Source organism: Parus major, chromosome 2 (genome assembly GCF_001522545.3).
Source record: "Parus major isolate Abel chromosome 2, Parus_major1.1, whole genome shotgun sequence".
NCBI classification, from domain to species: domain Eukaryota; kingdom Metazoa; phylum Chordata; class Aves; order Passeriformes; family Paridae; genus Parus; species Parus major.
Genome location: NC_031769.1, coordinates 3,633,284 through 3,647,917, shown reverse-complemented (window position 1 = coordinate 3,647,917; position 14,634 = coordinate 3,633,284). Strand labels below are relative to the sequence as shown.

At 42.1% G+C, this 14,634-nt stretch overlaps 1 protein-coding gene across 3 annotated transcripts in view; it reads right to left on the bottom strand.

Moving 5' to 3' along the window:
• CRHR2 (corticotropin releasing hormone receptor 2) overlaps nt 1-14,634 on the bottom strand; it is a 135,942-nt gene that overhangs the window by 95,470 nt on the left and 25,838 nt on the right. Inside the window, exon 2 of one of the 3 annotated variants that reach the window (XM_015619950.1) lies at nt 6,848-6,998. The exons of 1 other annotated variant lie outside the window; for it this stretch is intronic. In XM_015619950.1, coding sequence (XP_015475436.1) covers nt 6,848-6,869 — 22 coding nt within the window. In that variant the 5' untranslated portion in view covers nt 6,870-6,998. Of the gene's footprint in view, nt 1-74; nt 502-6,847; nt 6,999-14,634 lie in introns of those variants that run through there. One more of the 3 variants, XM_015619949.3, reaches the window with a different exon arrangement.

The window sequence follows — 14,634 nt, the reverse complement described above, 5'->3', positions numbered from 1 at the left end:
TGCATCACAAAACAAACCAAATCTCAGCACTTCTAAAGCTTTTCCCGAGCTCTGCACCATGTAACAATTCCTACCATCAAAGCCCAGGAAAGGGATAGAGGAACTCTCTAAAAAAGTCTCGTGTAAGCGATCCAGGAGGCTGCAATTCACATCAAATTCTTCTAAGATGAACTGAGAGATCGTCACATCCATTATTCCCTCTGGGACTGCTGGACTGGATCAGGCTCCTTCACCCCTTTCTTGCTGTGGTTTGTTTGTTTTTTCTTTTGGTCCCCTCTTCTTTTTCCCTTTCTGGAGCCAAAGGAGCATCAAGCTGCGGGCACCCCGCAGTCTCGTGTGTGCGAGCCTCTCCTGCTCGCAGCGTGCTGACAACTTGGCTGAGAGTCTGCGTCTGCCTGTGCAGTTCAGCCCTCCGAGCTCTTCTTCCCTTTAAATCCAGCGGCTCGGGAGCCAATGGGATCGGGCTGAGCCCGGAGTGAGGGGCTCACGTCTCCTCGGTGTCCCTGGGCTCGCAGCTCCCAGATGCCGCCTCACTTTGCCAGACCGCTGTGCTGCTGCATCTCCCTCCCTCTCCTGCCTCTCCCTCCCTCTCTCTGACACTCAGAGGCACAGCTTTATTGTTAGCTCCAGGGATGAGCACTTTTGCAAAAATACTCGCTGCAAATTAAAGCCAGGGAGAACAGGAAAAGCCATCAGAGGAGTAGAACTCCTCGGGTTTTTTGTGGAGCAAAGCAATTCCTGCCTTTGCTGCGTGGAACTGAGGATGAGCAGGGATGCTGGGGCAGGGGGGGAAGGAGGGAACCGGTCCAGGAGCTGCAGTGCTGCATGCTGTGCAGGCCTTGAGAAAGAGGAGAAATAATAAAAGCAGGGATGAAGGAGATGATCTGATAGAAGAGAGACATTAGAATAAAGGAATCTGGAGTAATCACAGAATCACAGAAGGTCTGGCTTGAAAGAGACATTAAAGGTCATCTCACCCCAATGAGAATGCCATGGGCAGGGACACCTTCCAATAGACCAGGTTGCTTCAAGCCCCATCCAGCCTGGAATGAAGAGATCTGGAATAATGACCCACAGAAGAGGCAGAGTGGGGAGAGCAGGGAAGGGTTGGGAAGCCAGCCTGGGAGAAGGCACCGAGGGAACCCATCTTTCAGCCACCCACACGGATGGGATGGGGTGGGCAACAAAGAAGGGCAAAGCACAGAGAGCTCTGAAGCAAAGGATGGATCATTCAGGGGACAAGGAAGAAAAGAAACACCCCTCTCCTTTTCCAGTGGTAGGAGAAAGCAAGGTTTTCAGAAAGGATGAGCACCCAGACTGACCAGGAGCAAGAGGAGTCTCTAAATAAGAGAACCCTGTTGTGAGGAGGCAGGGAAGAGCAAAGGGCTTGACAAACTGAGGTCATTGTGGGACAGGATGAGAAGGGTGTGGTGAAGGGGAAGGAGGAGAAGTTTGGAAGGAGCTGCCCAGAAGGTTGGTTATGTTTGGGGAGCAAAAGCTCAGCAGAGTGGGAACTGGGTGAAGGTCTGCACTCTGGGATGTGCTGGAGAGCAGCTCAGACCTCACCAGCCTTTCTGACTTGCTACACCAGGCTATGAGGAAATCCCTAAAAAATGGTATTGCTAAGGAGGATCATTTATGATCACAGATTCAGAAGGATTTTGGGAAGCAAACAGAAAACTGACTTGTAAGGGAGTAGACCAAGATCAGTAGATATGGAAGTGGCAGAGAAGAATGCAGAAACAGAAAGGCAAGGACAACAAAGAAGATTTGACAGAAAGAAATGGATGTGAAATAGTTACAGTCTGTTCACAGCTTTAGATTGGACAAGGTGATCTCAAAGCAGTGGTACATGACTTCCTGTAACATTTGTCTCCCACCCTGCAAAGGCCTGGACTTTCCTTTTATTCAAAATTAAGATTTAAAGGCCTTATTCTTTACTTTTGAAGGACCAAAAGAATTGTGGCATCCAAAGAGGAAAAAGAAAAAATAACTGGGTTAGAACAACAAATAAATTAACAACATGCACTGAGGAGAGAACCAGCCAGGATGTTATTTTGCCATCTGGGAATCTGGAGGTTTTTTAACATTTTCAGATTGCAATGGCAGGGAGGGGAGGAGTGCCACTGTGGTTTTGGGATAAGTATTTTTATTTGAAATATGTAAAAACCCACAAGAATAACAAGTGTACTAACTCTCTAGACACTGTGATATTCTGAGGCAAGTGAATGCATCTCTCTGCTTCTCTCTCTGGAGCCTTGATCTCCTTCCCAAGTGAACGTTCCCAAAACTGCAGCCCTTCTGGAGAAATCTCAATTGCAACAAATTAACCCTTGTCAACACCAAGAGATCTCTTTGTCCCATGCACCTCCAAACCCAAAAAGCAGGTGAGAAAATTTGTTTAGCATCAATCATGTAACATGACCACCACCAACCTACTGGTTGGCTTTGAACAAAGCTTTGAGGAGAAAACCCTTTTTCCTGAACTTCCAAGAGTGAGGGATAAAGGGTGTTTTAAACCCCCCCTTCTCCTTCCTGACAGTGCAGTTGAGCTGATAAAATTCCTTTTTGTTCCTCAAGCTGAGTCTCTCAGGGGTGAGAGGCTCATCTGAAGGTGCCCAGTGGTACCACTGAGCCCAGCGGCCTCTTCCACACAGGCAGGACTGAGCAGTCAGCAGGACACTGGTCCAGGATGTTGTAAGATTATTTTCTTTTCTGTTTCTGCTGCCTCTCTGCAGGATAAAAATCACATAGCCTGGCCAAAAGTCTTCATTTCTCACCTACTGCCTGCCTTTTTTATTTTTTCACACTGTTTGTTCAGCACACTGGAATCAAAATCCTGGTTGGAGGCTTTGAGCACTGGAGTTTCCTGAATTTTTTGAGGAATGCATCACTTAATAAATTACCAAAAATAAGAATGACAGTTTCAAGAAAAGAAGTAACTACTTTTAAATTTGGTACATGTTTCACGTTCCTAAATGCTGCCTTGTGTTTTCCAGCATAAACTCTTGAAGATTTTTCAAATGGTTCAAATATTACAGTCAAATACTAAGCTGGATTTCATTTCAGTTCTGTTCTTTATAGTTAACACCTGAAACAATAGTCCTGAATTAAACTAAATGTTTTTTCAGGATCAGGAGAATGATTTCTTCATTTAAGTGGAAGAGCTAGAAAAATCTTCAATCTGAACTGATTTCCATCTTTTCAGTTCAAACTTTAGAAAATCAGAAGCAGTACATATTGTTTAATCCTGTTGTGTTCCATATATTTAATAATAATAAAAAAACCCACTGCAAAAATATAGAGGAGATGAATGTTGAAGATTAAGTCTGAATGAAGAAAATAATTTATTGTTCTCTAGTCCACAAATCAACACCATTCTTTAATAAACCAAATTTTACTGTAATCTCTTGATGAAAAACTACTTTTGCAGCTATCCCTGGGTACAATTAACCACTTCATCAAAGTTTCCCTCTGACTGGTGAATTGTGAGCTGGACTCATTTGATGTGAAAATGTTGTTTGTGCAAGAAGCAAATTCAATTATATGAAAGACTGACAGAAATCCTGCAGCTGCTGACACTGCTGCTTCTCTGCCGATGCCATGGTGCACATGAAACAAATCAGACCTCACCAGGCAGCAGAGATCTGCCTTAGAAATTCCTCAGCATCCCAGGAAAGCTGGGATTTGGTTCTTGGCAGGCAGAAAACCTTTGCCAGCTTCAAAGTGGGCTGGTTCTCGTGTGCTGCTGTTCCCTGGTTGGTTTGGGTGCATGTGCAAGGTTCTGGAAGGGAACAGGACAGACAAACCTGTCCACACACACAGAGCCCAGTAAGACCCTTTAAAGAGGACTTATTAAAAGGTCACCTACAGTTCTTCTGGGAAAGGAACAAGCTCTGCTCATAAATGGCAATGGAAACCTCTGCATGTCAGCCCTCACACCACTGCTACACAGCTGCTTTCTTAATCTACAACCCACTCCAAGCCACAGCTGATGGAATTAGCCAGAGCTCAGCCTTTAGTTTGCCCCGTAACAGTGAGTAGCAAGGATGAGCTGTGATTATCCAGCAACACCGAAACTCAGCTCCATGCAGACTCAGGTAGTCACTGTAAGTGTTTGGAGAGGGTAGAAGGAGCTCCAGAACCACCTGACTTCTCCTCAGACTCTCAATCTACACAAAATCAAGAAATTCCTGTGTATTTCAAGACCCAGCATGATTATTGAAAGGAGGGGAAAAAGAGCAAAAAGAAAAAAAAAAAAAAAGAACACAAGTTCTCTCCTCATTTTCCTTCTTCAGAGAAAGAAAAGCCACTGTATTCAGCCTCCCACTACAGTGACAGTTTTATCAATCATGTTCTCTAGCCGTCAATGTGAAGAGGTCCTGCTCCCCAGGCACAGTAACCCTCTGTTCTGCTTTGTGCCAAGGCTTAGGGCAGGAAATGCACATCATCGGTCAGGCTGGTGACACCAATGTCCTCTGTACCTCAGTGCCATTTGGCTTTCAGGAGTTTTACTTGATTGGTGTGGAAGAATCACACCAAGTCATGATCCCAGTGTTGGCTCTTCAGCTCTCTTCCTCCTAACCCAGGTGTGAATATCCACATCCTCATCTAATGGATAAGCTGGTCTGTTAACCAGTCATGGAGCTGTTACTTTTAAATATGATACTGGAGGATTTCAAATGGAACAATAATTTTTTTCTCATCTCTTTTTCCTCTCTAAAAAGTGTCCCCCAGTAATCATGTATTATTGCAATGACCTTCTATAATCAAAATTTCAACTTACTGGGACTATTCAGCTTGGTAAGGAATGCAAGACTTTGAGGAAGGTACAAATTTACCAAAGTGGCTTCTGGGCCACAAACCTCAAGGCCCTCCTTCTCAAGCTGCACTGCAAAACTGCTCTGGCTGCATTTCTCAAATGCAGTGACAACATGACTGTGATCTGGTAGAACATTCATCTTCCCATTCCTGGTGTGTAAATGCAATTTTCAGAGTGGGAGCACGTTCAGACCACAGGGAGCAAGATAATTCAAGCAGCAAGAGATTGAGGACAGCTTAAAGATCTCCACAGACAGCTCTAGAACTGCCATGGATATGTCACACATGGCTGACTTCTCTGCCACACCACACCGTGGCTCCTCACCATGAATTCCACTCTGCTGCAGCAGCAGACTGCTAAAGAAAACCCCTTCTCAAACTGAGGGCTGCACTTTTAATCAAAATCTGGTCCTTTCTGCATCTACTTGAGACCTACACTGAAAGCTCAGAGTTGAAAATTGTTGTATGTGGAGAGGAAGATTAGATGCAGATACATAGAGATCTTTGTTTCAGCTGATCAACTCGTTTGTTAGAAACAGGAGGACATCCTTTATAGCTAGAAATGAAGTATGACTCCACTGAGCAAAGATAAAATTAATAAATGCAGGTCTGTGGTGATGAATCTTCTCAGCTTCATTGATGCTAGAAAATATTTACTGGGGGTGTAGAAAGATCCAACAGCGTAAGTAATAAATGGCTTGTAGCCATTTATTATTTACGCTGTCAAATCAATATATTTCAATATAATATCAATATTTTTCTTTTGGCACATTAATACACTTGTCATTCTCTACAGCTACAAAACCTGTGTGATTGAATCATGCTGCACGAGACAAATGCTAAAACACTGCAGGGAGATTACAAGAACACAAAACACACAAAAGAACCAACCTTGGCACACTAATAACCTGCCAGACTTATTTTTCTTGAAGTAAGCTGTTTTGGATGAATGTGCAGAACACCATTTATGGCATAAGAGCACAGCAACATTCCAGAATAACTCTGATTTTATACACAGTCAAATTCAGAGTCAACGCTTCACGGACACACAAAGGAGCCCATCTGATATATTTATCTATGCCTGGCAAAGGCCTGGTGCTCTGTTTACATCATAAGCACAAAAAATAGCAACAATAAAGGGGGTTAAGTCCCACCTGAACAAATGATGACCATGAGGATGTGTGTCATTAGTCCCACTCTTTCTGTTATGTACAATGGGACCATTGCCAAAAAGGATGTAAAGATTCAGGGGTCTTGTCCTGCTCTCCTCCTCACATCAGCCATGAAATTCCTTGTGGCTTAATTCAGGATATGCCAAACTTTTGCTCTCCCTGCTTCCCACTCTGCTTTGCTGTGCTGCCTTTCAGTGCATGCTGGGAAGATCTGAGGACTCATCCCATACATCACAAGCTGGGAGGATGTACAGAAATAAAAGACACCAAAATGTTCAGAAGTCAATCCCTCATTTCCTCTGAAAACTCACAAGCACTGCACGGTGCCTGATTTTGAAACATCAGGTAGCTCAGAAAGCACAAAGAGAGAGAAATAACACATGATCATGCTGCTCAGTATCCCAGCTCTAAAAATGACCCAAATCAGATGCCACCAGCAAAACCAGCCTGCTCCAAATTGCCAGGATCTAATCAATAGGGTTTCCTCAGCAACTTTAACAGAAGAAGGAAGATAATTGATCCTTTGGGGTCTGGACCCTGCCTTCATGGCCTAGCACACGTGGTAGCTACCATGTTGTGACTCTCAGTTTTAAACCATCCAACTCATATTGGTTTGGAGTGTTTTTTGAGAAGCACCATCAGTCTGGCTTTGGGACCCTGGGCTAGGGGCCTCTGTACTCCTTTAGACCCAAACCAAGTGGAAAATCAAGGACTTGTAACAGATTGAAACACTGCAAAGTTGCCAGCTCTCTAGATTGCTCTGACTCTCTGCCTTCCATGAGTTATCATAGCTGCCATTTACTGGCAAGAAGAATCTAGACTCTGATTCCACTGCCCAAAAGTGTGTGACTCACAAGATCTGAGGTACTCCAGCATATCTGGAATAGACACATGAGGCTGGCAGAGAAACTCAGGAGCTTGGGAAGATCCATCCCTTCTGAAGCAGCAGCCACATTTTGTCCTCAGGCATCTCAACTGTGGATATCAGACTGGGCAAACCTGGGCCTGTCATAAAAGGGAAGAATCCCATCAGCAGCATGTCACAGGGAATCTTTTTCTATTCTTACTTAGGCTTTATGTAGATTTTTATTCCTTGGGTTCATAAATGTGGGAAACCTCCTAAAACACAGAGTAGCACAAGCCGTAGCCTTGTAGAGCAACTCAAGTTTTCCTGACAATTTTCTCCCCTTGGCTGAACTGTTATGTTGCTAACACATCTCAGTGAGGAAACAAATTTTGGACACATCTCTTATGGTGTCCCCAGTGCAAATGTTTCCAGACATGCCAATTAACTGAGGTGTGCAGCTAACAGAAAAAAAAATAAGAACTTTTGCAATGAGATCCACCTGATGAGATTGATTTTGTCCTCAGCTCTAACTAATAGCCTGAGTAGATCTTTGCTGTCTGTAAGAGGAACCAGCTTGGATTGATGTGAATGTCTGCATTAATCAGGTTAATCCCATTCCAGATGCCATGAAGAAAGATCAAATTGTTTGCTGAGCTCTTCCCCACTGACCCACCTCATCTCCCTAGAGTGTTTGGCAGCTGTAATCCCATCATTTTGGGCCTATCATTTCATTGGAGAGCAAACAAAAATATCTGAAATTAAACACATCAGGAATAAATATGAGAAGAAAAATGTCCTGTTAGGACAGGGCTATCACAATGCCAGCAGCATTATGTTTAGAGATTCCATGTCTTAGATTTAATGGATTTACTGGAGGAAATCAATACAACACAAACATTGTAAAATAGATTTGCATCTCTCTGCCAGCCTCCACTCAGTGAACACCAGAGAAAATGCCTGGAAATGAAGTGGCAGGAATCATGAGCAGAATACTGACTTCGAGAATTGAGGCAGTTGTTCTCAAACACATCATTTTCACCAGACAGTGAGGAGGATCCCGTCACACCAGACACCAGCTGGAATGATTAGGCATGAAAATGGATTATCATAATATTATTATGGCCAAGATAACTGAGGAAAAAGAATGTAATAATTGCCTGATGTGAGATTTTCAAACTGCTACTGCACATGTTTGTAGCCCCAGAAGAACAGCGAGGATGTCAGAACATTAATTCTGTTGCAATAGCTTGTGCCTGTTTCTGGAGGCAGTGACCCCATATAATTTTGGATACCTCCTGGGATAAAAAAAATCCCTTTCCAGATCTGCTCCCTAGCTTGGCTCACTATCCCTTGATGTTTTCATCACCAGGGCCAGTATTTGTGATTCTGCAGCTCAGGGAACTTCAGGTCTTGCATGGCTTAGGCCATTTGAGAGGTCCATAGAGGCAGAAGGAGTCATCTCACCTAATTCCAGCCACCGAAAATTTGTGTGTCTAGACTAAGTCAGGTTCTGTAACAGTCTCCAGGGAAATGGACACTTTCAGAGAATGATGATTCATTTAATTTGGAGACAAATACCTTCTTCAAATTTAAAACTCTTAGATATTGTACTTAGTAGGATGCTATTCACCCCAAGATGCAGCTGTACTTTGGAAAGAGCGCTCACCTGCCAACACACCACATATCTGAGATGGGTATTGGAGTTTTACTTGTGTGTCAGACAAAAATTGAAAATCAAGACTTAATGCTGCTTTGAAATGCACACATATTTATTTAAATACTATGTTTTTACTTGAATTTTAATGATCTTGTATAAGATCTGTATATCTATTATTTTAAATCATACGTTTTGAGCCACCTGTAAATTGTCTATGTCCATTTTATGTTAACTTTCACAATAAGTATAAACCTTGGAAAACAGTTTAAGGCCTCAAAATCCAAGTTTTTTTTCTGTTCTTAACAAGACTTTGGATATACAGATATCAATCTATAACTGGTTACATCAGCATTGGTTATAGTGGATTTTTACAAATGCCATGGATCAATCCACAAGAATTCAAAGCAAAGTAGGTGAAAACTGAAATAAGCACCAACATTGAAATAGATTTATTTTAGCATAGATATAAAACATGGGTAAATGTCAGCAAGTAGCTGCTAATGGGATAGAGATTTTAGTAACAGGTGCAGCAACAAATTAATCCTGGGGAGTGTGGCGCTCCCAATCTGCTTGACAGCACAGCTGGGTTTCTTTCCCCAGGATGTGTTAATGTGTTTTTTATTTGGAAAACTGCACGTCTCACCCCAATGAATATTAAAGAATGGGTTTGGGGAAAACATGTAACAGTCTGATTAAATATTTTGTCACTCACATGCTCTCACACTCAATTGCAAAGGCAAGATAACAAAATCTTACTGCTAAGCAAATAATGCTTCTCTTCTGGACTCACCAAATCTCCTCATTAACCTTCCAAAATCTCCCACCACCCCTCAGAGTGCCCATCCATGAGGTTGCTAACTGCCAGTTATCAGAAGCAGATGTCAAAATCTGTGACTGATGCCTGGAAAAAAGATTATTTTTCAGCATTTCTTCCCCAGTTAATAAGATAACTGGAATAATCATTTACAGCAGTGTTCCAGGCAACAAGGACCTGGTCATCATGGCTTTACCTTTGAGGGCTATGAAACAAAGAAATAATAATTATTAATTTTCTTTTGAAGAGATTTTTTTGGCAGTTATTGCATTATGAATACTAAGAATTACCTTTGTGAGGAACAAATTCTTTTAATCTTCAATTCCTGTGAAGTTATTAAAGCTATCAGTTTATCCCTAAAATTTATCCCCTTCAGGCAAAAAGCCATTTTTTAGACAGAAATAACGAAGGAATACACACATATTATTTCACTCACAGGGTTTTTCAGGTGCTGTGGAATTCCTCTGGATCAAAGGACTAATGTAAGCAGGGTGTAAGTCATCCCTAACAGGGCTGGAAGTTCCTGCCTCTGAAATACGCAGCAGATATTTCTGCCCCTGGTTCCTAGGCTGCTCTGGCTCTCTGCCAGATCTCATCCCTTTCCCTCGGCCACTGGAGGGCTCTCCTAATTCTTCATTACTGCAAAGGAAACGAACGATTGAGGACAGAAACTGCAAAAGAAAACCTGCTTGTAGTTACCTGAATGCAAAATCAGCAGCTATCCAAACAGGAGTTCTCTGCTTCATCCAGACACCCGCAGGTGGAAAAAGATCTATTTTACTGTCCTGCCTTTGGCAGCAAAAAGTGTTGCTACAGGAAGAGATGAATTTCCCTGAAGAAAAAACTTCTTTTTTCCACACAAGTTTATGAACTGCACAAGAGATTACGGGTTTAAGATGGCCAGCAGTGTTTGCCTTCATCACCCATTCCTCCCCACGCCGCATCGTTTCACTCTGAAATCACTGCACAACTCAATTCCTTTTTCAACTAAGTGTGATTTCAGCCCTCTGCCAGCTCATTTCTAACTTATTTCCCACCCCAATACCAATTTCCCGGGCTGGTTCAATTTGCTCTTGATGGTTCAATCATCTTACCCCTTTCATATTAGTGCTGCTCCTGTGGAAAGAGGAGACTGTTCAAGGTTTTCCATTCCCCTGAGGGATGTTCTGCCCACACTGCTGGGAGTACCTGCAGACTATTGCCAAATGAAAATTTCTGACTGTTTCTTTTTCCCCTGCTTCTTTTGGATCAAAAGGGCTGATTTAGTTAAACCTAAATTGTTTTTTGGAAACAGAACCATATTTTCTTAAATATATCTTTTTTTCTTCTATCTTTTCTTAAGGCCATATCGAATACCAGAATAAAAGACAAAATAAAAGAATAAGTAGCTTCAATCACCCCAGAACAATAATTTGGGATGAACTCTGCCCTGCACCTCTGTCACTCACTGCTCACCCAAACTCTTGGGTACATCCTGAATCAAAATCAATTTTGTCACCACCAGCCAGGAAGGGATGTGGATTTTGCCATTATCCTGGTACGGCTTCTCTGAGTTACCTTGAATATTTTTAATTTTAAGTTAGATACAAGCCAGCCAGCCCATCAGACATGGCAGAAAAATACTTCATTTTCCATGAATTAGAAGTAGCTTTGAATAAAGAGCCCTGGCTGTGGTCATTTTATCCCAAATCCTTTGAGATAGTCTAACACAGATAGAAAAAAATACCAGAGATAATGGACAAATGGATTTTCTTGGCCTCTTGACTCTGCTTCTGTCTTTGAATATAAAATTAGCTAGAGTTGGACTGAAACATCCTAGAGGTTATTTAAATTACACCTTAATTATTTAGTCTGAATTGTACTGAATTTTTAGCTCGCCAGGTGACAGAAAATGTAGACAGAAGAACAAAGGTGTAAAATTTTGAGCAGGAATTTACATCAGTCTCCTAGATTTTTTGAAATCTGCAGCTTCCCAGATGAAAATGGTTGGGATCCTTAAATTTTAGGTGTTGATAAGTGTTCAAGGCCAGGTTGGACCTGTTGGAGACCTGTTCCAACACTTGCAGTTTCCTAGAAGTGGAGTCTCAGGGGTCTGACTTAACTGTGGTTGTCTACATTATGTATATTTAACCTTTTAAAGCTGAATTCTTTCTCCACCTCTATTTTTTTTTATTTTAGATATTTTGATTTATTTATATATTTGATTTATTATTATCATCATCATTATTATTATTATTTAGTATTAGTAGTATTAGTATTAGTATGGCATTAGAACTAGATGAATTTTAAAGTCCCTTGCAACCAATTCTACGATTCTGAGCAAAGGTTATTTCTCCAGCACAGTCCTGTGAGTTTAACATTAAAATTCCACTCTCCACAGAAATCAATAGCTAGTGTTCCCCCACACCAAGAAAACCATGGTTTCATTTAAAATAATTGATTATTTCATGGAGACAAAAGAATAGGCCAATTTATATAAGAATAAGCAATTTATGTTTTTTAGAAGAAAACACCACCCGTCTTCAGCAGAATTATACTGGATTTTATGGATTATGTTCCCTAAAAGTCTTTGCTGGAAGCAAAACCTGCAGAAAATATAAACTAAGCAGTGCATAAAAAATTGATAGATGGGCACTGCTCATGCCAGCACTCCTCTGAGTTGCAGCTGATGTGGCTGGGATCATTTGTCTCAGTTTATGGTCTGCAGAGGAGCTGTCGGGGCAGAGAACTCTCCAGGTTCCCTTAAAAGTCAAGAGGGATCCACTCTGTGAAGTCAGTGGACTCTCTGGGATGATTTCTGTCACCATCAACGAGACACTTAAATTGGATCAGATAAATTGTCTTCTAAAAGTGTCTCTTTCTCACCATTAACAATAAAGACAACCTGGGCTGACCTGCTCCCTGGGACATGTCTGTGCTATAAATGTCTGAACTGAGGGACAGGAATTCCATCTGTGGGGAAAATAAAACTGAAATCAGGCCTGGAAGATCTTTCCTGTAAAAACAGCCTCGCTTTGTGCAGAGTTGAACATTTCCACTGAGGCTTTGCTTTGGCTTTTGTTTTTTGTACAGTTTTCCGTGATGATTTAATTTTGGCTAGGTAGGAATCCTATTTCTATCCATGATGTCCTGTATCCAGCTTGGGGTTCCCAGCACAGGAAGGACAAGGAGGGTTGCAGTGAGTGCAGAGGAGGCACCAGGATGAACAGAGGGATGGAGCAGCTCAGCAGGGAGGAAAGGCTGGGAGAGTTGGGGTTGTTCAGCCTGGAAAGGAGAAGCTTTGGGGTGACCCAATTGTGGCCTTGCAGTGCCTGAAGGAGCCAACAAGAAAAATGGGGAGAGTCTCTTTACAAGGGGAATGGCTTCCCACTGCCAGAGAGGAGGTTTAGATTGGATATTAGGAAGAAATTATTCCCTGTGAGGCTGGGAACCTGGAACAGGCCCCCAGAGAAGCTGTGGCTGCCCCTGGATCCCTGGAAGTGCTCAAGGCCAGGCTGGACAGGGTTTGGAGCAACCTGGGATAGTGGAAGGTGTCCCTGCCCATGGTAAAGGGAAAACTAAATTGCTTTTAAGGTCCCTTCCATGACTCTACAATTTGTTTTTACCAACCGATAGCACCAGCTAAGAGGAAAGTGAAGAAATAATTAGAAATAATGAGCTGTATCCTATAACTGCACCTGCTGACTTCACAGATCCATGGTCTGTCTTGAAGCATGTAGGAGGCTGTAACAAACAATCAGCTAAGCAACAGCATTAAACCAACCCATTTTGCCCCATTTTCTGGACCCAGTAGGAGCTGAACTGCTCAGGACCAACAACTCAACATTGCCAGGTTCTTACAAAGCAATCAAAAAATACCCAGCTACTGCAAAGTGCTGATCTGGGGGATTTTCTGCTGAGTATCTTCCATTTGCATAGCAAAGAGATTTTAATTTTTCAGCATTTACACTGGTACTGTTAATAGAGCCCATCAGTTTGGGACTGATGTAATTTTAAGAGCCGCAGTTAAGAGAAGAAAAATCTCATTGAAACACATCCTTTCCAGAATAAATACAAAGGGAAGGAAGGAGGCAACAAGCCTATAAAAAACTATAAACTCTTACTGTTTAAAGGGTAAAATTTCTCCTCCTTTCTGATTATGTTGAGATTTGCAATGTTTATCCCAAGAGACATGCTGATCTGGTTTAGCTTCTAGATCCTATCCTAACGAGAAAATGAATCCTAACAATAAAAGTATAATTTATAACCATGAGACAGATTTGGAGTTTCCATCTCTGAGATTAAAAGTGCCCCAGAAAATAAGAACTCACTGGTCTCCTAAAAGCTTTCTTTATTGGGCTGAAACAGTAAAAACAAAGGAAAAACTATTAAAATAGAAAGCAGCTGTGAACCTGTGAATGCAGAGTTTACATGGATTTGCAAAGATCCAGGTACAGAAAATGAAGGATTCCAAGAAGAGCTGGTAACCTTCCAGCAAAGAATACAAATGCCTTCATGAATCAATTTATTTTATCCTGTGATTTGCTCCTAACAGGAGCCATCCCTCTGGAGATGCCTCTTTCTGTACACTGGCTGTAAATCAGTAAAACCGGTGGCTGGTTCAGAGGCAAGGCAGACACTTGGGTGACCTGGCCCTTTCCAGGAAGACAAAATATTGAGATTGAAGCGTGAACAGGCCAGAAACAGACTCTGTTTTATCCTTGTTCCATTGCCTACAGGTCATTCCTTTGCCTTTGGCCATGTTGTGTCCTCTCCTCCCAGGTGCAGCAACACGACCAGCCCTCCTTGGTGTGATCACCTGACTCAAATTGTCCCTCTCACTACTGACAAAATGTTTTTGGAAAGGTTTTCAAAGAATTCTACCTGCACTTTAACAACCATTCCAATTCTAAGGAGCTAGAAAGACCCCTTTATATATTTCTGAACTACATAATCTACACCTAAGTGTGCTGAAGACACAAAAATTGGTGTCTTTTCAGCATTAAAGTAGATTCCTTCATTATGAATCACCAAAAATGGTCTTCAGTGTCATAGAAATTGTGGAAGCAAAAGCCCACAGCAGTGGAAAATGAATGTTGTATGCCAAGTAGCAAGTGATAGGCCAAGATGAAATGGCTTCCACCTGCACCAGGGGAGGTTTAGACTGGATTTTAGGAAAAAAATTCCTCATCAAAAGGGCTGCAAGCATAGAGCCAGGCTGCCCAGGGAAGTGGTGGAGTCACTGTGTAGATGTGGCACTTGGGGACGTGGCTGAGTGCTGGGCTTGGCAGTGCTGGATTTACGGCTGGATTTGATGATTGTAAAGGTCTTTTCCACATAAATG